General features: G+C 43.2%; 2 protein-coding genes across 6 annotated transcripts; both read left to right on the forward strand.

Annotated features, from left to right (window-relative positions):
* Positions 1–499: 499 nt before the first annotated feature.
* On the forward strand, positions 500–7,332 carry stx3a (syntaxin 3a). The gene is made up of 10 exons (XM_085779839.1): positions 500–928; positions 2,154–2,228; positions 2,331–2,430; positions 2,748–2,822; positions 3,102–3,172; positions 3,932–4,040; positions 4,898–4,971; positions 5,477–5,611; positions 5,779–5,889; positions 6,234–7,332. Exons 1-10 carry the CDS (start codon positions 899–901, stop codon positions 6,309–6,311), a joined length of 858 nt encoding a protein of 285 aa, XP_085635965.1. The 5' UTR covers positions 500–898; the 3' UTR covers positions 6,312–7,332.
* Positions 7,333–7,994: 662 nt separating this feature from the next.
* kdm2aa (lysine (K)-specific demethylase 2Aa) lies at positions 7,995–27,337 on the forward strand. Of its 5 annotated transcripts, XM_085779888.1 has the most exons (26): positions 8,990–9,250; positions 9,982–10,120; positions 10,440–10,518; positions 10,845–10,891; positions 11,740–11,918; positions 12,102–12,208; positions 12,308–12,401; positions 12,532–12,685; positions 13,810–13,925; positions 14,009–14,135; positions 14,228–14,463; positions 14,554–14,631; positions 15,032–15,159; positions 15,299–15,422; positions 15,817–15,945; positions 18,306–18,389; positions 18,657–18,902; positions 21,520–21,555; positions 21,766–21,871; positions 22,002–22,619; positions 22,705–22,849; positions 23,657–23,905; positions 24,024–24,187; positions 24,286–24,432; positions 25,339–25,557; positions 26,631–27,337. In XM_085779888.1, the coding sequence occupies exons 1-26, from the start codon at positions 9,209–9,211 to the stop codon at positions 26,810–26,812; spliced, it is 3,975 nt and encodes a 1,324-aa protein (XP_085636014.1). In that variant the 5' UTR covers positions 8,990–9,208; the 3' UTR covers positions 26,813–27,337. The 5 variants fall into 5 exon arrangements, with proteins under 5 accessions (XP_085635998.1, XP_085636006.1, XP_085635990.1 ...); XM_085779872.1 differs by lacking the exons at positions 8,990–9,250; positions 18,657–18,902 and adding an exon at positions 7,995–8,148 and having other exon boundaries at positions 26,631–27,334; XM_085779880.1 differs by lacking the exons at positions 8,990–9,250; positions 18,657–18,902 and adding an exon at positions 7,995–8,148 and having other exon boundaries at positions 21,523–21,555; positions 26,631–27,334.
* The last annotated feature ends 234 nt before the right edge of the window (positions 27,338–27,571 follow it).

The raw sequence follows: 27,571 nt of genomic DNA on the forward strand, positions 1-27,571 counted from the left end.
TTAAGTACATGATTAACATAATATTACTGTTAACTTATGGCTATTTTTAGCCTCCCCTGTTTTATTGTTCACTTATATCCAACAGTGATTTTAGACTTTTTCAAATGCTGTATAGTCATGCCCATGTTGTAGCTGATTATAATTCAACAGCGCCCCCTAGAGACCACGAGACTCTGATTACTCACCTGCAGCACAAGGCCTCATCAGGAGCCACTTGTGCTGAACATCTTACAATAATTTAAAAAATGACTGAAAAGCAGATTCAAGTACTTTTCAGTTAATGTGAAAAAAAAATTATATATCTATATATTAGAATATAATATATTCTACTTTCAACAGTGCTGTTCAAATCAATGAGAAAAATAAGGTTTGCATGTTATAGACTGAGGGTAAAACCTAAAGGCCTGCGTGCACTGTTAAGGTGGGAGGAGGGGTGAGGTGGGGGGAGGTTTATCGTCCTGAGTACTACTGTCCTAATCCGGTTTTAGAGAAGAGAGGCTTAGTGGAGCCTCAGGTTAGGTTGACCATAAATATTAGCTCTCAGAGGACCGGGAGAGAAACCAAGACCTCTTGTGAGACCCCACTTTGATTATTTTTCTCCTAATCTGAAATCAACCTCTCTCTCTCTCTCTCTCTCTCTCTCTCTGTCTGTCTCTCTGTCTGTCTGTCTCTCTCTCTCTCCCTCGTGTCCAGTCTCCTGGAGTTCTGGACTGGATTTCTACTGGGCACACTTTGGAGGCCATCTTACTCTACTTAGAGGCCGCTGTAGGGCCACAGAGAGTGGTTGCGACGTCTGTGGGACTTTGTGCTTGCTATCTTCAAGTTTATACGTTTATACCTGAGGTAGCAACTCTTCCTCCTTCTTCTCCTCCTCCTCCTCCTCCTCCTCCTCCTCAGGATGAAGGACCGACTGGCACAGCTGAAGGAGGTAGGCTGGGTTTGGGTCTGCATGGTTTCTGTGCCAGGGTTAGCCTACAACATCATAAAATCTGTGTATTTCAATAGATATTGCCATCTATATATTTCAAATTCTATACAGGAGAAGGACCACGTGTGAAAAAAGTTATTTTTACTTTTTTTTAAGTGAGTTTAAAGTCAGAATTCAGAGGGGGAAAAAATCACATGGTGCTAATGTTCTTCCGTAAAAATATGCACCCAAACATTGTGTAAGATATGAGTATATTTAGGTAATATAGCCTAGTGTAATCAATTGTTTATCATTATTTAATCAGTTGTGTTCATTATTATTGTGAGTGGAAATTGGGGATGGTTGAAACATGGGTCAGCTGTAACACTCTCCAATCAGAAACAAGTTAGGAATCAGCTGGTCTCTGTAGTCCTTATTCCAGCAGCCTGTGACAGACAGTAGACTATTTTAGACTGAAAAAAAAAACAACATTTTGATGTAAAAAGTATATTATAACTTTATTTTGTGACATCAGGCTGCTTTGCTGTATAATTCTTCAATCTTATGATCACTGTGATTCAGTGTAGGTATTGTTCATTGTTGTCAGTGCTAGCGTTTTGGCTGTTAGTTGTAAATTAATGCCTGCAAGAGTCTTTGTTAGTTGTAACAACACAACATTCACACACAGAAACACTTACAGACACACAAATGTTCAACTGTTGTAGCATCTGAACATTTGCACTTTTTATTCAGTTTAATTATTTATCACTACTGGGACTGACAGTGAAATTACAAACTACAGCTGATATCTTTGTAACACAAACAAAATGTGTCTGTGGTTTAAACACGAGTCCTGAAATGTTACAATGACCACCTAGCTAGTCCAAGTCAATTATAACACACACTGAGGTGAAATGTGATATTATAGGACACAAGGGACCAACACTTGATAATGCAACGCATAATATGTGTGTTGTAATTAGTCGTTCAGAGGAAGCTGCTTCCTCACAATAACTAACCTACTTGTGTGCAAAGTGAATCAGGAGCTTTTTTTAATTGCTCCTGGTTGAGGAAGTTGGAAGTGTCACAACTGACCCATGAAACCTAAGAAGTGGCCGATCTGGTAAAATGAAGGTTAAAATAGATTCAGAGAGATTATTGTACTTTTTTTTTATATCAGCGCTGCTAGAGTATGACACCAAATGTACAGTGTGTGTGTGTGTGTGTGTGTGTGTGTGTCTAACAGAAGAGTGATGCTCCAGGTGACGACATTCAGGTTCCTGTGGAGAATGAGGCCTTTATGGACGACTTCTTTGCTCAGGTATTCAGTCCCTCTGTGTCTGCTCCTCACATGTCTATAAGACTATATATGTCATCATTGTTGATCTGTGTGTGTGTGTGTGTGTGTATTTGTGTGTTCCAGATTGAAGATATCCGCACGAGTATCGACAAGATTGATGAGAGCGTCACAGAAATAAAAAAACTCTACTCCACCATCTTGTCGGCCCCCACGCCTGACCCGAGTGACTGACACAAACACACACATCTTAATAACACACATAATTATTAACATCATTTTATAGCTTTAGTTTTACTTAACAAAGTTACAAAGTGTGGAAAGCAAAACAGCTATTTACAACGAAACAACAAAAACATGTATTTGATATTCATTAAATCTTGAAGAGTTTTAAAAGACGCTACGTAGCAGTGTGTCTGATCTGAGTGGGTGGACGGTTGTTCCACAGTTTGGATGCTCTGACAGCAAGGCCCAGGCACAAAAAAATAATATTTTTGTGTTAACTCTCGTTGTAAACTCTCACTCTCACTCTATCTCCTCCAGAGACACAAGATGATGTTGAGGCTCTCACGAATGAGATCAAGAAGTCGGCCAACAATGCCAGAAACAAACTCAAAAGTCAGTGTCTTGTCTTTTCACTTTCACTGTCTGTCTGTCTGTCTGTCTGTCTGTCTGTCTGTCTGTCTGTCTGTCTGTCTGTCTGTCTCTCTGTCTTTCTGTCTCTCTGTCTGTGTCACGATACATGCAATCTACATGTGCCCATAGTTTTAATCCAGTTTTGTTTCTGTTGCACTGTGGTGTGTTTACACGTTTCTGTGAATTTCTGGAAAAGACAAATTTGAATCTCTGTCGTTTTACTCTCTGTCTCTCTCTCTCTCTCTCTGTATTTATCTGCAGGTATTGAGCGTCAGCTTGAGTCGAACACAGATGAGAGAGCCTCAGCTGATCTCAGGATACGTAAATCACAGGTCAGACAATACAACATCACACGACAAGTTTGTCTGACCTGAACACTTGAGTGTGTGGGAGTCAAAGGGTGGAGAGGTCACACGTTGCTCTCTGGTGCAATCTGTGAAATAAAGTGGGACTTAATCAGTTTGCAAAGAAAACTAAACCATAGGATGAGAGGAGAAGCAGACAGGGGATGTTGAGCTGTATTACTGTATCATTCAGAAAGCTCTCCTTTGATCACTCACCTGTTGTTGCTAAAGCTCCAGAGCAGATGTAAAACTACACTGAGACGATTTTTGATTCTTAAAATCATAAATATATCCTCTTATGGATCAGTGCTCAAAGTTAAACACATATATGGAGTGTTAAATCTACAAGGTGTCATATTAAAAGGAACTAGACGCTCTGTAAGTGTATTTGTGATATTGTTCAGCACCATGGACAGCAGCTGGTGAGTTACTGGTGACACAGTGACGTTCTTAGCAGCTCTTGCCATAAACATTTCACAAACTAAATTCAAATGACTCTTAACTTTCATAAGATTGGATGGCTGGATCAGATTCAGGCAGGAACAAGGTGTGAGGACTTAACGCAGAGTTAACTGTCCCGAGAGGAGTGTTTAACATTAATTATTGTTATATTATTGTAATCTTTTTTATTTCCTACATGTCAAGCTTCACTGTACAGAGAGCAGAGCACTGAAATGAATATTGATTTAACTGAGCAAAACATTTGCATTCAGTAAACAGAGCATCTGCATTTTCCTTTTTACCCAGCATGCAATCCTCGCCAAGAAGTTTGTGGAGGTGATGACAAAGTACAATGAGGCTCAAATGGACTTCAGAGATAAGAGCAAAGGACGAATCGCCCGACAGCTGGAGATCAGTGAGCTACAACACCACAATAATCATTACGATACATAGATCATAGTTTGGGACAAGGGTGCGTAGTTGTCTCATACTCATACTTTTAGTCTATTGAAAGCAGAGGTGTATAGGTTTACATTTCAGAATGACAGCTATAAACCCCTTAAACCTCCCTTAAAGACACTAGAAATGCAGCCCCAGTACCTCCCTAAGTGGAGCTGTAGTAAGTGCACACTGATTTCCATGCACGTGAGGCATTCAGGGAACATTTTCAATCTACCAATAGTGTCCATGAGGGTGGGAGCCATTGACTGGAAGTGTTTGGATATTGATTACAACATTTCCATCACAGTCATGCACAACATAGAATCTCAGACAAGTTGATGAAACACAAACACAGATGTCCTGTGTTTTCCACTTATTTATGTTATGTGAGTAAAGCTATGTTTTACATGCTCACGTCACGTGATATTTGTTCCTGTTTGAGGTGACAACAGATTTGCAGCAGTCTGCCTCTCTGATATGAAACCGACTTCCTAATCTTTTTAAACAAAACATGATATGAATAGTATTGATATTGATAGCCGCCTATATGGACTAGTGTTGAAAATTAGCAAGTGTGCTAAACACACCCAAGCAAAGCATCGGTCTGTCCACTGGAACAGCCTCAATGTATTTGTGATGTCCATATCAAATAAAATAAACATAAATATTTTGGGCTCAATCCTCCCACTCCTACTTTTATGTCAGTCAGGTATAGAGGTGCTTCGTCCATCTTGTTTTCAGACCTAAGTCCCTATTTTAACTTCAATTTAACCAGCTGTTGAGAGATGTTGATTTCAAACCAACCATAACCAACCTCTCTGTCCATCACAGCGGGGAAAGCGACAACTGATGAGGAGCTGGAGGAGATGCTGGAGGGAGGCAACGCAGCTGTCTTCACTGCCGGGGTGAGAATGACAGTGTGTAGAGAAGGTCTCAGAGGCAGGAAATCAATGAGACCAGTAAAAAAAAAAAAAAAAAGTCATCTGTGCAGCAGCTTAGGTTTTGTTGCTAGGCAATATCTGAAAAAGTAGCCATTTATGTAGTTTCCTAACCTTAATCCCATGACAACAGTCGATTTTATAGTAACAAGGAGATGCACATCGTTGTCAGTAGTGTGCATGTCTTATTCTAACCATGGCAACCAAGGTCCAAAAGGCCTGCCCTGTAGTTTTGTAAAACAACGACCTGTACAGATGTTCAGGCTTCAGTATAAATGTGCAAGTGTGTTTGTAGTGGGAAAACTCCATTATCACAGCTGCCAGGAAGTAACATCTCAAAACTTATAATTATAATAGCAACTGAAGTGCTATTGAATGACTCAGTTAACTCACATTTAATTTGTCTCTTTGGTTGTTGTTTTTAGTCGGCTGATTATGATTTTGTTTTTCTTCTACACACACACATACACAGATCACAGAGTCTAAGATCAACCAGCAGGCCCTGAACGAGATTGAGGCTCGTCACAAAGACATCATGAGGCTGGAAAGCAGCATCAAAGAACTTCATGACATGTTTGTCGATATCGCCATGCTGGTGGAGAACCAGGTACACACACATACACACACACACACAATGGAGAAATGTACTAATAACAAGTGAATGTTTGGCATGTACATTAAATTATGCAAATGCTGCATTTCCTATATCAGCGTCAGACATACATCTCTGTTCTTGTCTCTTACGTGACTCCACCTTGTTGTCCACCCCTCCAGGGGGGCATGATTGACAGGATCGAGAGCAACATGGACCAGTCAGTGGGCTTCGTAGAGAGGGCCGTGGCCGACACCAAGAAAGCAGCCAAATACCAGCAGGAGGCACGCAGGGTGAGTGGATTCAGCAGCAACAGGAATGCAATGACCTGCTGAAACATTTTTAAAGGTCAATGCTGTATGAAGGTAGATGATGGTCCATGTTAAGTTTGATTAATAAAGCAGGTCCAGGTTCTATATTAATACTGTGAAAGTATCAAAGCCTCAGTCCACAGATAGATGCACACAGCCCTGTATTCAGAAACCTGAAACAAGCGGTCAGGACATCCGTGACTTTGTGATGTCACAACACAAACCCTTATTTTTAAAATTCTAGGATTAATTTTTTAGTGCTGGAAAGATCAAAGTGGTGGCGGAGAGTTATTTTACAACCCTCTATGTCTTTTCTCTGCTTCCAGAAACAAATGATGATCTTCTGCTGCTTGGTGATTCTGGCCCTCATCCTCGGCTCGTTCCTCTACAGCTTCATCAAATAGAGAACCTGCAGGAGACCGCCCACCGTCTGAGTCCACACAGCAGAGGATGGGGCAGAGCGGAGCAGAGCAAAGCAGAGCTTGGGCCCAGTTTACTGTCGTTTCAACTCATTCACAATAGAAATAGAGATTTTACGTGTTTGCATTCATTCTCGGTTATGTCTGAATAGTTTCTACTGGTCCACCTCATACGGTCAGCATTCATGGACGTAAAATTAAACAAAATATTGGAAATATTTTTTAGTGCTGTGCAGTTAAACGCAACACCTCACACATGAAGTGTGTTATTAACGGGTCAGGAGTGAATAGCAGTGGCCGTTGGCATGTGAGTGAGGTGAAAGCTGAACCCTGTAGCAGGGGTGCATGGCTACCACACACTGCCTGTCATCTTGATGCATCTCCATGAAGTCAGTATCGTAAGTATTGAGACAGCTGTCTTTACCCTTTTGTACATTTGATTGTCTTTCATTAGTGCTGTGATGTGGAAACTGTACCACTGTGCCAATACTTATGCTATCGACTGCATCTAACGATCCAATCCATATCATGTCGTGGATAAGCTCCTGCTGTGACTCCATTGTGGGCCTTTGCTCTAATCATGTTTGAATTTAATGAAAGAAGGAAGGGAGTGACTTTACTTAAAGAGTCTTGTATTGAAATGTTGATGTTGAACTGATTATTGACAGGTTATTGATAGATGCTGTGTGACCTGAGAATAGAGGTAAATTCTGAAGGTGTCATATTAGAAATGTAAAATAAACACACCCCTGCTTTATTTAATTACACTGACACTGCCTTGGGGGTGTTTTACTGCTTCAGGTCTTAACTGTTTGTGTATTTATTACAAAGATTGCTTTCATTTTTAACGTGTGCATTTTCCCCACTTTTTCTTTTTCTTTTCTTTTTTTTAAAAAGACTACAGCTGTACTTTCAAAGAGGCTGTTCTTGTTTCTTGCCATGGCTTGACTCTGGTTGGTCTTTGACATTTGCATCCATCCTCTCACACTGCAGGTGTGGGCTGATACTGACTGATATTATCTTCTGAAGTTTTAGGCCACCCTTTTTTCTTGGAGAGCTGAGCCTGAGTCCACAGCTCAGGGTTGGCAAAATTAAATGGATAAAATGTAAGTCCCAAATAAAGCATACCCTAAACATCTACAGTCTGGGTTGCTGGATTACCTGTGCTTGTCCACATGAAGAAGGACTGCACTGCCAGCTCTCCACCTCAATTATACTCTGGGTGTAAAATGTGATATCAGTGGGGGCAGATTGGAAATTGGACTGGCCAGCCATGGTTCAATCAGAGTGGCCACTTGTTAGTTCGTGTGACTCTTAGTAGGCCTAATTATATTTAGCGTGATTGTGTGTGATCCTTCTCTTTCTGCATGTTAGTCACTTTCTAGCAATTTACAAGGGAAATGTCTTCTGTTGTAAAACCACGTCTTTTGTAGCTCTGTCCTATTGGTGACGAAAATAAAGAGATGAGATGTATTGCCTATGTTTTGTGATAGTAATTAATCTTTTCTCCGTTCCGTTGTGCGCGTCACATAAGGGAATGTCCTTCTCTCTCTCGCCGTAGTCTAGCAGTGCGTGGTTGAAAGACAAGCCGCCGGCACCAATCGTCGCAGCCTTGCAACATTTTACAGCCAATCCACGACCGGTTGCTCAGAGTGCACTTCCATTTATGGTCCTGCAGCCACTTCCTCATTGAGGTGAAGGCAACAAAACGTGTCCCCGCGATGTAAGCCTGCTGCGGGGGGAAACACGGCAGCCAGAGGACGTCACACGCCTCGGATCATTGCAGGCGGCTAGAAGCGGACGGACCTGTGTGAATATGGGGGTAAGGACCGTGAATCAAGCTATTATTTAAACAACCCTAAATATTACAGAGGGATGACTTGTTACATTGGGTAGCGTGAGGGTGGCGGTTACCGTGTTTATGTCTCGGCGTGATTGGCTGTTTCTCTTGAATGATCCCGTGCTTGTCCCTCTAATTAACGGCATTCAGACATGTAAGCCAATAAGGGATGAGGTCGTTTTGAATTTGAGCTGTTATTGGTCGTTTGCCAGCTCCCTTGCTCTCCCATTGGCTGTTCGTGCCCAATCGCGTTCTAGAACCCTTTCACGTGAGTGACACCGCCCGCTGTCCAATGAACGCGTCGCAGACGTTGACGTGATTGGTCCGATGCTCGTTTGTGGGCGGGACTTGCTTGTGTTTTGTGATGGGATGGAAAATGGCGGCTGTTCAGAGACCGCATTAACTTTACACAGTTCTTTAGTGTTACGAGCAGCAACAATATACACAATTTACTCGCAGGTTACAAGAAATACCTGAATGTGGGCCTTAAGGTCGTGTTGAGTCTGCTGTAGCGGCGAGCCGGACGCTTTTCAGAAAACTTTTGGTGTAGAGAAACGACACGATTTGGTGTAGAGAGACAGAGAAAGCTCGGAACAAAGCTCGAGTAACGTTACTCAGAGAAGCGATTATGATAATGATGATTACTTGGTATAATTGTTTACTTAAAATGAGCGTAGGACTGGTTGCTAGTCGGGATCGTACACTAATTGATCATTTTCAGTGAGCTCTTTAAAGGTGTGTCAACAGTGAGTGTGGATGAAGTTTTGTGGCTCTTTAAAGACAACAGGGAGCGTGTTGTCATCTCGGATCACCGTAGTTTAACAGCTCACTCGTATGTTAGTCACTGTTGTAACCCGGCTTATGTGGTCCTACCGGGAAACCCCCTGACCACACACCTTTACTACAGCTTGTTTACTATTCACTGCAGCCATGTGGCGCTCAGGCGCGGCTTAGTGTTTTGTTCCCGATGGGTCCACCGCCTTAACAATACGCGTCGCTGGTAAATACTGATAGACTTGGTTGGAGGAAGCTCAGTTTTCCGATGACTATGGATGATTCAAAGCCTCGGTACAGCAAAAGACTGGTAAGTTTAAAGGGAAAGCGCCCGCACTTGACTGTAAACATGGCTTTCATTGACTTAAGTCACCAAACAGTAAACTATTGTGTCGAAGAAATGGATACAGTGTCTGTTGATGATGGTTACATGGTGCATGTACATACAGATATTTTAGTAACAATGGCAACATGTAAAACACTGGCAAGATCTGAGCTGTCCAGAATCACATATTCCTCAGTGTCCAGAAATGAAGTTAAAAATGACTTTAAATCAAGCAACCAAGTGTATTATGTCATTTGATTTATACTCTGATGTGTTGAATCATGCTGAAATAAACCATCCATGTATCCAGATATGATTTGTTTGGCTTGTATTAGATCTGCTCACACAGCAGAGCAGTTGTTTCTTCAGTGTGGATTGCATTCACCCCTCCAAAATAATATCGTGGCTCAGACAAACCCCAGTGAGGTCTCTGTGAATGGATCTTAAAGCCCCACACTCAGCATCTGAAGTAGAAGTAGATCACTAGTAAAAACAAGTTTGCTTATGGAGCCTGCTCAGTTTGAGATGCCACCACCAGTTATAAATACGTGGTTTTCAGAGGTTAAAGCTGTCTAATGTCCAGTTGGCTGTAAAATCTGTAATTAATTGACATATGTGCGCCTGGTCCTAATATGAGAATCCCTCCATCCACCTGTTTATCCTACATCTGTCGCCTATCTTTTATCTCCCACCCACCCATTTGTTCCCTTCCTCAGAGGGCTGGTACCCGCCGACGCTACCATGACGATGGCATCTCAGATGAGGAGATTGATGGAAGGAGGACGTTTGACCTGGAGGAGAAAGTCAGTAGTCAGAGATTCAACTCTGACCGAGTCCTTCGCATGGAGGGAAAAGGTGGGCACGCACAATCGGGGAGGTTTAACACTGGAAAACAGTTTTTTATTAAGAAAGCTATGATACTTTGACTCGACCAGCTGCCTGACGACAGCAGTGAGATATTGAGACTGTCTGTGTCTTAACTCCCCATGGCTGACACACACAGACCACCATGCAGTGTTATGAACAGAGATTGAAATGTGCCACATACCATCATCACCTAAAGTGTCGCTGTCTGTCAAAACTACCGGTTTAGGTTTGGTCATTTAAGCAATTTAAAATAAATAGAAATAAAATGTATTGAAAGATTGTCTCTTTTCTGTTTTTTTCCTTTTAGACTTCACCTATGAGTTCGTCCAGAGAAGTGGTATCACTGAGCCAATAATGTTTGAGAGGCCTGAAGGACTGGGCATCAAGTAGGCATCTAATTTTTACTACATACAACTCACTACTGTGAACAGGGTCATTGAGTATCAAATCACTCAGACTCATTAACATGAACTTTGATAGCCAAAGGTCACAGTGGCCTCATAAAAAAAAAGAATGTTTTTGTCCATAGCTGAATAATCTCTTCTCTATCTATGACTGAATTTAGAACAAATGTCAGATGATGACAGCTGTGTTCCCAGTTCAGGATGCAGTCCATGAAGAAGTGTTCCTCTGCAGCCGTTGTAAAGTGTGAAGGCCATCCTTAAATAACAAATATTATGCTGAGTTACCTTTTGTTCCTGTTGTTGTCTAGGATGCCCGACCCCGACTTCAGCGTCAATGACGTCAAGATGTTTGTAGGTAAGACTTCACACATCAACTTTAGGTCTCAGGTTCAAATGTGTGTGTGTCCCATCCAAAATACCCTTAAAAGAGTCATTTATTTGGGGGAAAAGAAAGAATTAGTGGGGCTGCCACTTCAAACTTCAAATTCACATCAAATTTAATCAGTTAACTTTTTGTGTTAACTTTTTTTAAAGCAGAAGTAAGCGGTCCGGTCGTTTTCGCTAATGCTACGTTCCAGGCAGGCTTTTGAAATCGTAAATTACAGCTTCAAGTCACAACTTACGACTTTGTAGCGTTTCAGGCAACCCACTCGTGTTTTTCCGACCTGTTTTACCGGTGAAAGTCACTATAACGGCCACTCGTAACTTCCGACCGGTGAACTCGTACCAGATCGAACTGGTACCACTTCACGGTCGGAAAAATACGAGTTTCCTTGAACGCACCATAACAGTCCTCGTCCCTACGTCGCCACATTCACGGCGTCCCTTGGCTGCACACACAGCCCTTCATGCCGTTCTCTCTCCTCATTGGATAAAAACTGTAGGATACGATAAATGTTTTCTCCTCGGCTCAGAGCAGAGCAGAGGGACTGACAGACCCGTGTTTCAGACCAAACACTCTATGTAAGTGATTGCTGTCGGAAGATATAACTATTTAAGACTTATATTAACACAAATATATCACTTACTTCTGCTTTAACTATCAGTTGATTAATCCAAACAATGTTCCTCCAGCAAATCTAACTGTCTGATCTCACTGTGCTCCATACTACATAATCACTAAATGACATAATAACTGATGTGAAGTTGTCATTTTAAGATTTCTGACACTCTGACTAACCAGTGGAACAAAAACTCTCTTAGGCAGCAGACGGATGATTGACGTGATGGACGTGAGCACCCAGAAGGGGACAGAGATGTCCATGGCCCAGTGGACACGTTACTACGAGACCCCCCCGTCTCAGAGAGAGAAGCTCTATAACGTCATCAGCCTGGAGTTCAGCCACACCAAGCTGGAGAACCTGGTCAAGAGACCCAACATAGTATGTCCACATACTCCACAACAGTATTGTGGCATTTTTTTCTTTTTACAGTACAGTATGAACTTAACCAGCGCAAACAGAAGAAGGATTTTAGTACATAGATTCAGTAGATGTCTCTGTTTCTCAAGAGTTTGTTTCTGTCTGTCTTTTCCCTCGTGTGTGTGTGTGTGTGTGTGTGTGTAGGTGGATCTGATAGACTGGGTGGACAACATGTGGCCTCGTCACCTGAAAGAGAGACAGAGAGACTCGACAAATGCCATCACCGACATGCAGTATCCCAAAGTACAAAAGTAAGTCCCTGTGTTCAGGATGTGGCAGGATAATGATTCACTGTTTTCTCTAATCAATTTGATCTCCAAATAAATAATTACTGATATTCCCATGTGCAGATACTGTCTGATGAGTGTTGAAGGCTGCTACACGGACTTCCACATCGACTTTGGAGGGACCTCGGTGTGGTATCACATACTGAGAGGGAGCAAGGTGGGGAAGTGGGAGACGAAGTGAAAACATAAAAGACTAAGTGAACAGTGCTGAACAAGAGGGCATAAATGTGATGTTATGCTCTTGACCAGTGCACATATGATAACCACAGGTGTGTGTGTGTTTCCAGGTGTTCTGGCTCATCCCGCCCACCCCTCAGAACCTGGAGCTCTATGAGAACTGGGTGCTATCGGGGAAACAGGGAGACGTTTTCCTCGGGGACCGAGCAACTGAGTGCCAAAGGATTGAACTGAAGCAGGGCTGCACCTTCATCATACCCTCAGGTCTCACACACCAGTTTATCACAGACCTCAAATATGGAGACACGTTAAAAACACCAGTTAACCTAAGCGAGGTTCCTCCTGGCTGTGAGGAAACGGCTCTAACCACCCGATCACTATGCCACCTCAAATCGAGGCAGAGAACCATCTATCATACAGAAGAGCCCGTCAGTGTTTGTTAAAGGACAATTCCAGGCGAATTCAACTCGGGGGTGTATTTTCCTATCATTTTAGGTCTAAAAGAATGAATCTGAAGATTTTCAGTTTAATCGCTCCTGTTTTGCGGTAGTTGCGTCTATCCCGCATCGCCACGGCAGCGATGAATGGGAGTGGATGTAAGTTCCGCTGTTTAGGCTGTTTACAGCCCTCAAAGCCGCAATTTTTTTCCACAGACAGCTTCAGATGGTTACTCAAACATGCACCGAGAAGTTTATTTACTTCAAGCAAGCCGACATGTTTGTAAAACTAGATCTAATTCAAAGTCTCCCGGAGTCTCGCGCGAGCCCGAAGTTGCAGTGCTGGTGTATTCAGGAGCAGTAGGAGCTACCGCTTGTGTCATAAACACAGGAATATCAACTCTTTACTTGCTTGAAGTGTACACAGACAGAGTCAGGTGGCCACTCAAACATGCGCCGAGAAGTTTTTTTTACTTGAAGCAAGTAAAGAGTTGATATTCCTGTGTTTATGACACAAACGGTAGCTTTTCCCACTGCATGTGAACACACCAAGCATGGCAACTGGGTCTTGCGCGAGACTCCGGGAGACTTTGAATTAGATCTAGTTTTACAAACATGTCGGCTTGCTTGAAGTAAATAAACTTCTCGGTGCATGTTTGAGTGGCCATCTGACGCTGTCTGTGGAAAAAAATTGCGGCTTTGAGCAAAGCTTAACGTCTTTCCCCAGGCTAGTTTTATTAACCATCCTGTTGCACAAAGTGTACAGCAGAAACTCTAGACTATAATTGTTATGATATCATTTACATGGACCCACCCCCCTCTCCCCTGAGCAGGCAGCGGCAAAGATACGCCCTGTTATAGTTTATAGTAGATGATAGAGATAATAAAACAGTTGTGTTGATACCAAAAACATACTATTACATAATAATAACCTACCCTATTCCCACTCAGGCTGGATTCATGCTGTCTACACTCCCGTCGACTCCATGGTGTTTGGAGGGAATTTCCTGCACAGCTTCAACATCCCCATGCAACTTAACATCTGTAATATAGAGGACCGAACACGGGTAGGTGCAGACGCTCAGATGCTGGAGGCCGTGATTGACGGGGCAGCGGGAGACTCAGATGTTTTCTGTCACGTCCACTGCAGGTCCCGGGGAAGTTTCGTTACCCCTTCTACTACGAGATGTGCTGGTATGTGTTGGAGCGTTACGTCTTCAGCATCACCAAGACCTCCTACCTCACGCCAGAGTTTCAGAAACACTCACTGGGCATCGGTACGAACTCAAGTACACACAGTGGGCAGATGACGTTTTTTTTTTTTTGTCATGGTCATCTGGTTGTTGATGGAACTCATTCCTTCTGTCAGGTCTGAAGAAGCCGCCCGGGGCAGATGCAGCGAGTGTGCAGGTGAAGGAGGAGGAGGAGGATGAAGGTAGTTCTGATGAGGCTTCAGAGCAGCAGTCCACAGCTAAAGTCTATCTGACTCCGCTTGAGTTGGAGGGGCTGTGTAACCTGCTGGGTAAACTAGAGTCGTTGCCCTCCAACAAGAAGTGCGTCCCAGCAGGGATACACAATGCCCCGGCACTCATAACACACATTAAGGTAGGACTGGTTTGCTTCATGTAATAAAACAACTTTCTGTTTATTTTTGTCATGATAACAAGGGTTTCTCTCATCTCTCCTGTCCTGTAGGCACTACTGAAAGAACACACTAATGACGCCCCCAAACTGTCCTACTCAGGAAAACCCATTGTCAAGTGGCCAAAGAGGGTGAGCCTCCCTCGCTTTTACACATGCTGCACATTGGTAATGATGGTAGTCTTATAGTTAGAAGTGAGAAGTCAAAGGAAACTTTATTCATCTTTGTTTGGGATGTTGTGATCACATCAAAGCCTTTTCTACGTGCTGCTGCTGTAACAACATAATTTCCTGCCAAGGATCAATAAAGTATTTCTATTACGGTACTTTATTTCTTATTCCTTTTCTTAAGGCAGAGTCACATTATGTATTTTGTTATAGGTGTGAAAATACTACTTTTCTTGTTACAGTCATCAATCATTTATCACATGGACTGTTATATTTATACCCAGTGGTCATGATCATGTCCTTGTCTGTATTATAAATGTGTTTATTTATTTTTATTCTTCACCTCTCTGCTCTCCTCCACCAGCCCTCATGGTACCAGCCTCCTCCTCCTCCTCCACCTCCTCCCCGTCCTAAACTGGCCACCACCCCAATCATCCCACGACCACAGAAACCAGCCTCCTCCATGTCTGTGCTGAGGCGGCGTAGGGTCAGGTGAGAAGGCGTGTGTGTGTGGTTTTGCGTGTGCCGTTTTCAGGCTTGTTATCAATTTAGCTCAAAATGTCAGCAGTTTGGAAACTTTTATAATTCTTCTGCTCATGAGTGCTTTATTAACTGTTTCCCATCTCTGCAGGTGTAAGCGCTGTGAAGCCTGTATGAGACCAGAGTGTGGAGACTGTAACTTCTGCAGAGACATGAAGAAGTTCGGAGGGCCGGGGAAGCTCAAACAGACCTGTGTGCTACGGCAATGTCTTTCTGTAAGTCTTAATTTACTGATGAATACAAATTGAATATATATTGGCCACCATAAGACATGACAAGCAGTGGTGCCTTCCGTAGTAAGTGAAATGAATGTGCAATTTCATTTTTCTCACCTTTATTTCCTCCCATCGTTGAAAAAAATATAAAAAGAAAGATGTGATGTTGGTGTCAAAGAAACGTTTTCCTTTACATTTGGAGAATATGATTTGTGACCCATGGCCCCGATTGATTGGTCATCAATCATGGTGACACACTTGACCTGTATGAAAAAGGCCACCACTGTGATTTAGATATTTTACTTGTCCATGTGTTGGTTTTGATAATATTTCAGTAATTGTTCAGCCCCTGTCTGTAAATATGTTTTTATAACGCAACCTCTGTTCCCTCCAGCCGGGGCTGCCCCTGTCTGCAGTGTGTGAGATCTGCAAAGAGCCCAATCAGGAGGAGAGTGGAGACCCTTCCTTAACCCTGATGGAGTGCTCCAACTGTGCACAGATAGTCCATCCAGCCTGCCTCACGGTACCACACAGACACACACACAGTTATTTCCTATACCCTAGACTGTTTTTAGTTTGTTTTATTGAATCACAATTGAACTGGTGGTGTTTTCGTCAACGAAAATTATGATTAAATATCGTGGTCAACAAATCTTTATCACTTGACGAAAACGAGACGAGACGCAACGTAAATGGTGGTCATGTGACGATAATTAAATATATAATGCAATATTGTTGACGAATAGAAACGAGACTTGTGGTTTACAAAATAAAAACTCTACTAAAATGTCTCTTCATTTTCGTAGACCAAAATAATCTTATAATTTTTTTTTTTTTTTATAACAACTTTATTTTTGCTTTACAAAATACATAAATAGTGCATAAAACCATGAGCATCATATTAGTAACAATTGGATAACAAATAGACGTGACAATAAAATAAAAACATACATAAATAGAAATAAATAATAGTAAAATAAATAAATAAAATAAAAAGGAGAAGAAAAAAAGTAAGACACACCAGGGGATATGAGCAATGGAAATTAAATTGAATTAAAGATATTAAAGTGGGAGCACAGATTTATAGTTTTGATAGCTTTCTTGTTATTAGCAGAGGAAACTGACTTGAAATACACCTCCAGTTCTTTCATGAAAACACAAAAAATGGGTTTTACTTTGGCAAATTTACAGTTGTGGATATAAAACTTTGCAAGAATTAAAATGAGATTAATTAAAAAATATTCTTTTTCAGCTGGAGCGTCACTCTTTATAAATCCAAAAAGGACATTTTGCCAGAGGAGCTCAGAATCACAGCAGATATTATCTAAAATGAATCTACAAATATCTTGCCACAGTTTGCGGGTATATTCACATTTCCAAAACAGATGAATAAGAGTCTCAGTATGGGAGTCACAAAAGGCACACTTCAGATCTAGGTCAACAATTTTGAATTTGATAAAGAAGGAAAATAATGTTATAATGTTTAGCCTTCCTAGGCTGTGCGTGAGGTCGCATCATAGGCGCAGACGCAGGCGACGTCACTTTCTCAGTCCCCACTTGCGGCATAGAGGATGCAGCTGCGGTGAGTTAGCGTTAATTAGAGTTGTTAGATGCCAGACTAGTATAGAAATGCCCCCATACTGCGGAAAATGCTGGCATCGGTATCGAAGAGTACTGGAGCCTGGGCACCGATCCGATACCACGTGTATCTGTTTACCTGTTAGCTCCGTTAGCTCAGTTAGCGCGATTAGCGCCATAGGATTAGCTCCGTTGGCGCGATTAGCTTAGTTAGCGCGGCTTCAGTCGAACTGGAGCGGTCCGTTTATTGAACCAATTAAGCAGCGCTACAAATAACCTGTGTACTGCGTATGTGTGTCTCTGTTGTTAAAGTTTAGCGTTAACTTTAGGGACTTGTCATAGATATCTGGGACTTTGCATGCGTAAACATGTGTAAACATGACGTCGCGCGCGTCTTTTTGCGGTCAGTCGTCATGGAAACATGACGCTCTGCCAGTAGCGCGGTGTGAAAACAAACGAGCTGAAACAACGGTGTGTACGAGCCATGGTACGAGCTGAAAAATAAAACTATATGTATCACCACCAGTATGTGTGAAAAACACACTCTGTGGCTGAACTTAGGCAGTTTTTTAAATCAATTATTTAGTCCTAGATTTATATTTCTTATATTTAGTTGTCTGACTGTCAAATTAGACAATAAAAGAAAGTTTAATGTCTTTTTGATGTAGTCTATTCATTCATGTTTTACAAAGGGTTTAACCATAAACCAGGCCTTACAACAATGATAATTACATCACATTACTATAAAGAGATTAAAATACAATTTTCATTGACTAAAACTGGACTAAAATGTAATCAGTTTTCGTCGACTAATACTAGACAAAAATAGTCATGGGTTATTCTGACTAAAATAAGACTAAAATGCTCAGACTTTTAATGGACTGAAACTTGACTATACAAAAAAGAGTATGAAAGTGACTAAAACTAAAATAAAATGACAGTTTGACACAAAGGCAAAACTAAAATTAAACAGGTCGCAACAAAGTGTGGACTGTTTCAGTTCATTTCTCCTCATTGTGTTAACAATCAATCATACTGTGTAGTATGTTTCATACAGGTTAGTGCTGATGGGCTAAAAGGAATGAGGAAATATTTTTAGTTACGGTACATACTGGTGTTCATACTGCACATCTCATATTATCTGATACCAGCTGTCTATACATGTAGACTTCCATTAATGTTCAACACAGAGGAGTGAAGTTTACAGGACTGGAAGTGTGGCAGAGCCTGTTTGAAGCTTTAAAACTATTATTATTTATTTTTCTACATTTATAATGTGTCCTGTCGTTGGTCTTGCCTCTGCAGGTTCAAGGTGAAGGAGAGGTGAACAAAGACCTGCCCAGTTGTTGGGAGTGCCCCAAGTGTGTCCAAGGAATCACTGACCCAGAGGTACACAATGTCTCGTCAAAACACAAACACACACAGGGTTTCCTACCTTTTTGCATTTGTAACACACCAGTGTCTCACACAGTCTTCTGAGTCAATCAGCCCGGCGTTCACACACTCGGTTGTAGTGTCTCTAATGAGTGTTGTGTATCTCCTGTGTGTTTGTTTCCATTATTTGATTTTTTTTCCTTTTTTTCCCCTTCGGTTGCTTTAATTTTTAATTTAATTTAATTTAATTTCCTTTTTAAATTTTAATTTGAACTCCGTCAGTCATCAGGCAGCGATGAATCGTTGGCTGCCGGCCACCAGCAGCACATCCGTCCCCACGGCCCCCTGGTCCTCAGGCTGGGCCCTGGACCCTCTGCCACCATAGGGGGTCCTGTGGGCTCCCAGCAGGATGGGGAAGTGGTTCGCTGTGGCTTCTTCCCTCCTCCTCTTCCTTCCTGCTCCTCCTCCTCAGCATCACTTCTATTGGTGGCGGCCCCTCTGCCTTCTCAGCCAATCAGCTCGAGACTGGTGAGGGGTGCCGCCTACTCTGCGTACATGCACCTGTCTGTCGCGTGCACTCCACCACGTTTCTTTTCTTTTTTTTTCTCTCTTTTTTTTTCTCCTTCCCATCTTTTTCAAGAGAAGAGACACAACTCTTGGTGTAAATGTAACCACCCATACGATGGTGTTACCAACAGAGAACGACGTCCTGTTCAAGAGTTCTGTTTCCATAGTCGGTGACAGAGCCGTGACTCTTCTCTCACAGCTGTTCTCAGCTCAGTGTCTCAGCTCATCCTAGTGGACATGACAAACCCACCCTCTCATTTTCTCACTGCAAACAGTCCACACTCTTGAGTATTTGAACACTTTTTGTTTTGTTTGTTCTTTGGTCTCTTGGCTTCACGTCTAGTTTGTGATAAAATAATAATATATACAGCATTAAAGTGTTTTAACGTGCTTTAATTTGAGTGCGTTCAGGAGCAGATGTTGCCCCTGTTTGGGTTATAATCTGTAACTTTTACACATATCTGAAGGCTGTTCTTAGATTCAAACCAGCGAAATCTGTGATTTTAATTATGGTAACGCTTGTTTCATTGGTTGCCTGTCAGTTACATCATATCCTCTCTGATCATGTGTCAGTGTTGTGTTTGTGTGACAGAACATTGGCTTTTATCCAGTTTTAACTCGCATTGTTAAGATTTATTTATTACACCCTGGTGATTTTCAACTACATATTTGAACCAGATAAGGATTTTAGTCATCAGACGACTGGATCTGAAGTTACCAAAGAAACTGTAACTGATGGACGGCTCAGCTCTCTGTAGTGGAGCCCACCAGCTGGGCAAAAAAAAAAGTAGCTCTTAACTCTGCTGTGAGTGTGACTGTTGATCCCTAACATACGACCAAAACAACTGGAGATTTTCAGGGTGGAGAGGTGGACATCCTTGACTGGTCCACCTGCTGAAGACCGCCACCCCAAGAAGCTAAAGAGCTGAAGGAGGCTGCATGAAGCTCAGTTTACTCCTGGTGACTCTCTCCCAGTGTTGCTGGGGGAAAAAAAAGAAAAGAAAGAAGGATTTTTCACAAATCTTCAGAAACCAAATGGGCATCTGTCATATAATGTTTGAATCCCTGAACTGGGAGTTTTTGGGTAAAGCGGTTCTGTCTGCATTGGTGTAAAGGCACAGACTGATCGGTTTAGTCACAACGAGATCACTTTAGTCACTTTTGTACTCGGTTTGCTCTTAAGTTGCCAATCTCAACAGTGTACTACCTGACAGATCAGCCTGCACTTCAGCTGATGTCATTCAGTTGTCGCTTCACTCAGCTGTTATTTTAAGTCCGTGGCTGAGTTGCTGTTGTGACACCACGCTGTCTTTTCATCCATCCTCCCTGTTGCTTCTTCCATTGCTGCAGTGACTTGCTGACTGTCTGTTTTCAAATAACTTGACTGTCTCCATTTTGTATTGGGAGCAGGGTGACAAGCTCTGTGAGGAAGAGCACTAAGGGCATAAGGCACAACTGCAACAACCAGAATTGGTCCTGAGCAGTAAATGATGCACTCGGTGAGCTTTTCATTAGCACTGGTTGGTGGTTTCTCAGTTCTTCTTGTCATTGAGCTACCAAACCTCAGAGTCTTTCCTCTGACTCCTTGCTTCATGTTGACATGATGCCACTTATCATCTCTGCTGATCTGTCAGCTTCATGTTCTGCTGCCAATCTCCTGTCCTACCACATCCTGAGGGCGATCTTGATCTACAGGATTCAACCCTGGAGCCTACTGAAGTTTGGTGAACTCTGAGTGTTGCTGTTGGCCATGAACAACCGTTTTTGCCCAGAGTGTGACGCCTTGGAGGCATGAAGGGGAACCCAATGTGATCTTCGTTTTTTGTAGTCCACCCGCCTCAAGGTTGAACTCGGCTCCAAAGAGTCTGTCCATTCTCCTCTGACCTCTCTTATCGACACGGAGCTGCTGCTCACTGGATGCTCCTCTTAGCTGAAGGCTCCTGGCACCTGGATGTGCAAGATTTCATACACTGCTGCCACGTGATTGACTGATTAGTTTGTTATAAAACTATTATAAAATAAAATTCCGTAACCAGAAAGACTACAGGCCGCGTATGTGCTGCCCTTTCCCGTGTCAGATACTCCACTGCCTGTTACTGTAGTCCGTAGAGCGGTCCTCACACAAAATAAATTCTTCTGTTGCCGTTTTACAACAAACTGATGATTTTTTTGGCATAAAACACAACGTTTTAAATGGGTAGAGGTCATATATTTTTCTCATGACACAATTCAATCGGATCATAAAATAACATTTTGACTCCCACACATGGAGATTGTTTCCAAATTGAGGTCCCATGGCGAGCTTCTCTTCGCTTCTGCTTAGGCTCTCTATGAGCATGAGGATGATGATGGACATTCTTCATGTTCTTTCCATTACTTTGTCAAAGAGTACGCATAAATATTGTCATTGTGCAGAGAGCCACAGAGTACTGTTTGACAGATATCACCTTAGTTAATCATAAGGGCAAAGGACATTTTGAGTAAATGATCAGAGTGATTGTAATTGAGCATCAGCACAACATAACATAAACTGTCTGAGTTTAAGTCACTTGTGATATTTTGTTTCCTCTTCTTCCAGCAGGCAAAAAACGACAGAGGTGACGGCCACCCAGTGGTGAGTGTGTGTTTGTTTGTTTTAGTGGACTTCTACATGTGTCTCTACATGTTGATGATGATGGTGATGATTATTTCTAAATGCACCTCAGACTCAACTTTCCTCTTTGTGTCATACTGTCATCATTTTCTATCTTCTTCCTTTTTATCAATTTTTTTTCTTCTTCTTCTTATCCCTTCTTCCATTTTCCCTCCTCCACTGCATCTCCAGAAACGCAAATCCTCCACCCTCCTGGATGCTCGTATGGCAAAGATTTACCGGCGGCAGAGACACAGCCGTGACGGCGATGACTCTGCTAGTGATGACGATGATGAAGGTTAAACACCTCATCTGAAGCGGTTATCCACTGCTACTGGATGACAGTTGTTGTGTATTAATGGATTATAACGAAAAAAATACAGGGTTTTTTTCATGATGGTCTGTTTCCTCTATCTCTGTCCCCGCAGGCGCTCAGAGAAGAAAGATGGCGCTCCATGCTCGAGGGGGGAGCCACGCAGCGAGGAGGGGGTTTGGTTCCAACAGGAGAGGCCTGTTGAGGGGAAGCTCAGCCCAGAGAGGAAACAGAGGGGGGCTCATGGCTCCTGGCTCCTCCTCCATGCTCAAGCTAAAGCGAGGAATAGGCATGAGGGAGACTGGACGGAGGGGGCGGGGGGTGAGGTTACGGGGAGGCTCGAGGATGCAGCGAAGAGGAGACGAGTCGGAGGAGTCCGACGACGATGACGACGACGACGATGACGAAGAAGAAGGGGAGGAGGAGGAGGACAGCGAGGACGGAGACAAAGAGCGACGACATCGTCACCACAGGAGGAGGCGCAGGACCGACAACGATGAAGACGAAGACGAGGACAGCGAGGGGCAGGAGTTTGACCCGGAAGAGGAGGGGATGGATACTATGGAAGACGAAGAGGAGGAAGAGGAGGAGGAGGAGATGGAAGAGGACGGGCGCTGGGATTCAGACCCAGAACCTCCGGTCCTCCTGGTGTCCGACCTGAACGACGACCTGCTGAGTGGCTCCTACCTGACCGTCACGCTCCAGCGCCCCCACAAGGCCAAAAGACAATCTGGTAAGACCCCGACATCGACAGTGTGAAACACGAACACTGGAGTAGAAATGAACGAGTTAAACTGAGGTTTGTTTCTTCTGCTCAGGATCCATCGTTCCAAAGCTGGAAGCAGCTGTGGGCGCTGGTGGTCAGCAGGGATTCATCCAGCGGAAGACGGCACTGTCCAAACCTTCACGACTCAAGGGCGCCGACTCCACAGCTGACGGCATGACCCCGAGGGGCCCTGGCAGGTAGAGCTCAACCATAATTCAACCCATAATTCTTCAAACAATCTTAAATGCAATCACAATGGAAGTTAAAGAGCTAAGCGGGCTGAGAGATCATATTTCAACCATTGGTCAACCTCTGTTAAATATTAAAGGAGGCTCCCACGTGCTTGAGCTTTTCTGTCCTCAGCAAAGCTGACTTGCTGCTGACTTGTATAATTAGACAGCTGAGAATATTACTGTCGGGTATTGTCCCTCCTCTATTAAATATGAAAGGAGGCTGAAAATCACAGGACATGTCTGTTCTGATGATACAAGTCAGAGGTCCTGAAATGTGTGTTTCTCTTCTATAATACACATTCTACATCTCGGAGGTGTCATCTTTCCAGATGCGAGCTGCCTTTCAATAGGGGGGGTTTGTGCAAAACGCTACATATGAACAGCCCCCCCACACACACTTTAATCAAGGCAGTGGCCAAAATCACTCAGGCTCACAGTAGCAGAAACGAACAATACTTATCCAAGATCACACATTTAATGAGGTTTTTATGAAGATCAGCTCTGATGTGATTGAAGGAGAGGAGAGTCACGCACATTAGGACAGCTGAACAGATTCATTCATCTCAACCAGCTGACACTAGACTGACACTGCAGACTTTCTTAGACCAGTGTTTGGCCAATAAGTAACTGTACTGAGCACATGAACCCTATTGTTTACTGTTTTTACATTTGGCTCATAACATATCCACATTTTATCCAGTTTAGTCTCTGTGAATTTGTGTGAAAGAATTAATCCAAATCAAATTCTATATCTTGTCACTTTCCTTGTAGGCCACGTCTGCGCGGTAGCCATAGTGACAGAGGTGCTAGAGATCGTTCTGCATCTTCTTCAGAGGAACACGAAGCCGCCACTCTTACGCCCTCCTCCCTGTCGCCTCCGTCCCTGCTGTCTCTGCCGTCCTTTAAGGACGTGGGTAATGAGAGAGGAGGGGAGAAGGAGGTGTGGGTGTCTGTGTTCAGATACCTGAGCAGAGCTGAGCTGCTGGCCTGTATGACCGTCTGCAAAGCCTGGTACAAGTGGTACGTCACTCACTTCACAACCAAAAACAAACCCAAAAATGTGTCTTTTGATTTGCTCTCATTGTCCCCCGATGGACAAGAAGCTGAGGTCTGACGCAGTCTCGCTGTCCCATAACAGGAGCTGCGACAAACGCCTGTGGAACCACGTGGATGTGAGTCGGTGCAGCCCGCTCAGTAACCAGGCCCTGGCAGGCATCATCAAACGCCAGCCCAAGTCTCTGGACCTGTCCTGGACGCCTCTGGCAAAGAGACAGCTCAACTGTCTGCTCACCAGGCTTCCAGGTACCCACACAGTTACGTGCATTCACACACAGATCTTGTTGTCTCTACGTGTCTCATCATACGTCCTCCTCGTCCGCCTGTGTGATGTGTGTTTTCAGGCCTGAGGGAGTTGAGGGTGACCGGTCTGTCCTGGTCCTGTCTGTCAGCGCTGGTCTCTCCAACTCTTCCCTACCTGCGGCTGCTCGACCTGCGCTGGTGCGAAGGCCTGAAAGACGCCCAAATCAAAGAGGTCATCATCCCGCCTGGTGAGTAGCAGCAGAAATGAGCAGTGTGGTGCTCAGTGATGGTGTCACAGCAGTGAACTGGTATTTTACTGGGCCGCACTGAGGTTGTTTCCTGTCCTGCACTGGTTTGGTATGAATATAAGGAGAGATCTGAATTTACACTGAGGCATGAGTCTGGTTTCTGGTTTAGTTTATTTATAAAAAGAAAAGAAAAAGAACAACAACAAAAGAAGAAAGGTGCACAAGTGGGAAGAAGACACCCAACACTGAAATTAAAAAAACAGCTGTATACATTTGCAAAAAAAAAAAAATTACAGATTATAGTTAACAGCCATAAATATATTGAAAATATCTGAAAAAAAGGAAAGTGATACCACGGAGAACAAAAGAGAGAAAAATACATAAATTACAATAACACATTTGTGTTACTTTCACATTTGTACTGCTTTCAATTCAATTCAATTCAGTTTTATTTGTCACTTCCATGAGAAACCATTTGTTTAACATGGGAGCGAGAAGCCGTTCTCCCTGTCATATTGTATGCAAAGATAAAAAAAGATAAAAAGAGGGAGACATGTTTAAAACAAGACAATAATAAAGACAGCAACGTTTTGTTAAGTAAAATAAATGGTTAGGAATAGATTAAAAATTACATTACATTTCACACAACTGTTATCATACCTCGTTATATAGTACTGTACTCCTTCTAGAGAAACTGTTCAGGATGTTTTTTTTTGTTCTTTTTGAAAGACTGAAATGAGGAGTGTGTTCCACATGATTGGACCGCTGTGCCTTAATGAAAACTGGCCACGGCTAGTCCTGTAAAACTGACTATGTAAGAGATCAGCAGATCTGGTTTGAGTCCAAAGCTGCAGGGGTCTCCGTCTGTAACCGTGCCCCCCCCCCACCTCTCTGCCCGTCCCGTAGGTTCAGAGTTGTCCCGCAGCCGACTTAGGAACATGGTGACGCTGCGTCTCTCCGGCCTGGACATCAGCGAGTCCACTCTGAGGCTGCTGCAGCGCCACATGCCTCAGCTGGAGAGGCTGGACCTGGCTCACTGCAAAGACATAACCGACTCGTCCATCGCCCTGCTGGCAGCAGCTGGGACTCACACCCGCAACAACCTCACTGAGCTGACACTGTCAGGTGGGTGTCTGATCGATGGGATGCTTTATTGATCCTCAAAGGGAAATTTAAATATTGCAGCATCTATTCACGTATGATTTCCACAACTTAAAGGTTGAATATGTAGAATATTTATTAAAAGCTATATTTTTTCAAAAATAATACATCCACGGGGCGTTTTGAGGGGTACAGAATGAAAGTATTGCTTTTCCATAAAAAAAAAATTTTTTAGTCTGAATTAATAATATTTTTACATTTTTTTGACGGGGTCGACAATGACTATCTGTCATGTTCTGTTTACATTCCTACCTGCCTGTAGCCGACATGTGGCTCAGTTCTCTGCTGTTTTCCTGCCTCCTCCCGGTCGTATGCGTTTGTTTCCAACCAAGCCTTTTTAATAATCAATCGGTGGATCAATGGATTATCATATCCATGTTAGGATGGGTGTATTTGTGTAGTCTTATCTGTCATAAACACGTTTACTGTCGCGGACTCCCGGTGCCACCGAGCAGTGACAGGGGAGGCTCTGAGCGCAGGTTTGGTTTTCAGCAGCGGTGTGGAAGGCAGAGAGCCTCCACTCTCCCTGTAACAAGCTACAAGTCATTTATTATGCTGTTAATGACGGTAAAAATGAAACATAAGGTAAATATCCTGCATAGCTCTCCTCCTCTGTGTCCTCTGATCAGACCGGAGTCCCTAGCAACGGCCCGTTTTACCTAGCAACAGTCTGGCAATCGACTGCTGGAATTCTTTTTCTGTTGTTGTTCTGGTAATTCTACATATTCAACCTTTAACAACTTTGATTGATATCGCTGGGTTGTCATGGGTTTTCAGACACGCCTGAGAAGATGAGGTTGGTTTGTGTGTCCAGAATAATTTCTTCCATCAGTTTGTTTTCTGCAGCGATGGTTTGCATTTCTTCAGTGAGTGTTGTTGACAGGAGGCTGTGGGTGCTGGTTTGATTGAATTCCAGGCTGTTGTAGATGAATTAGTGCAGTATAAGATGTACAGAAGTTAGAAAGACAATGAGTTTTTGGTTTCTGGTTTAAATGGATTTACTCTGTGATCATCACTGTTCGCTTCTGTCTGTCCAGGCTGCAGTGAACTGACTGACGGCTGTCTGTCCTACCTGAAACGCCTCTCCTCACTGACTCTCCTCGACCTCAGAGGCTGCCAGGGCATCAGCCGACGAGCCTGTGACGCCTTCATCTCCGACCTCTCCCACGTCGCCCTCTACTGTATGATGGAGGAGAAGCTCATCCAGCGCCTGGACTGAAACGGACAGATTTATGTTTTTTTTTGTTTGTTTTTTTTATACTCTCGGCCTTTAGTTTGTCTTGTGCTCACCAACGTGACGAGCAGCGAGCCTGCAGTCGGATGCAGGAACGTGGAACCTCATCAGACGGACGATCAGACCACTACCCGTTCTCCACAGAGTCACAGTGTTACTTCAGAGTATAGACCCACACTCACTCTCCATAGACTTGAAACGGGGTGGACACGGCCCGAATCTATGTTTGTTTACTCGACTAAACTTTACCAAACTGCCAGTTTGGTATAATATTGCGTGTACAGTGAATTCCATGTAAATATGTGTCTATTAGCAGCTGCGACAGTGTGATTGGTATTGTCCTCACCTTGGTATCATGGGAAAAAGCGCTACTGGAGACGCCCACTTGAGCACTCAGGGGTCTGACATCACGACTCGTGCTCTCATCATCACCCACATTAAAAATCAATCAGGTATTCGAACTTGTACTTGAACAGTTTTTGTAATGTAATAAAATGTGAATTGTTAGTTTGTTTTTGAAGCATTTGTTCAGCATCTACAGCTTTACATACAAACAAAAATAACCCTTTTTTAAGTCAGCACAGTAACCTCCCCTTTGCTCAGTTTTTCTTATTACATGCTTTATACAACATGGGATCCATCATGCCACTTCCCTCCTCAATCCACACCAACCCTCTTCCTCCAGCTCTCTCTATCTGTTAACATCCTTCACAGACATAACCTCAGGGAAGTTAGAAATGGGGT

The sequence above is a fragment of the Trachurus japonicus genome, chromosome 1, assembly GCF_045865225.1.
Source record: "Trachurus japonicus isolate A0001 chromosome 1, Traja_1.0".
Taxonomy (NCBI): domain Eukaryota; kingdom Metazoa; phylum Chordata; class Actinopteri; order Carangiformes; family Carangidae; genus Trachurus; species Trachurus japonicus.

What these genes read in the sequence shown, in the direction of transcription:
- stx3a (XM_085779839.1), top strand. Translation starts at nt 899, where the DNA reads ATGAAGGACCGACTGGCACAGCTGAAGGAG. An exon ending in GACTGGCACAGCTGAAGGAG is followed by an intron (nt 929 to 2,153) that starts GTAGGCTGGGTT and finishes TGTGTCTAACAG; the next exon opens with AAGAGTGATGCTCCAGGTGA. An exon ending in ACCAGCAGGAGGCACGCAGG is followed by an intron (nt 5,890 to 6,233) that starts GTGAGTGGATTC and finishes CTCTGCTTCCAG; the next exon opens with AAACAAATGATGATCTTCTG.
- kdm2aa (XM_085779888.1), top strand. Translation starts at nt 9,209, where the DNA reads ATGACTATGGATGATTCAAAGCCTCGGTACAGCAAAAGACTG. An exon ending in TGGTCAAGAGACCCAACATA is followed by an intron (nt 11,919 to 12,101) that starts GTATGTCCACAT and finishes GTGTGTGTGTAG; the next exon opens with GTGGATCTGATAGACTGGGT. An exon ending in GAAACACTCACTGGGCATCG is followed by an intron (nt 14,136 to 14,227) that starts GTACGAACTCAA and finishes TCCTTCTGTCAG; the next exon opens with GTCTGAAGAAGCCGCCCGGG.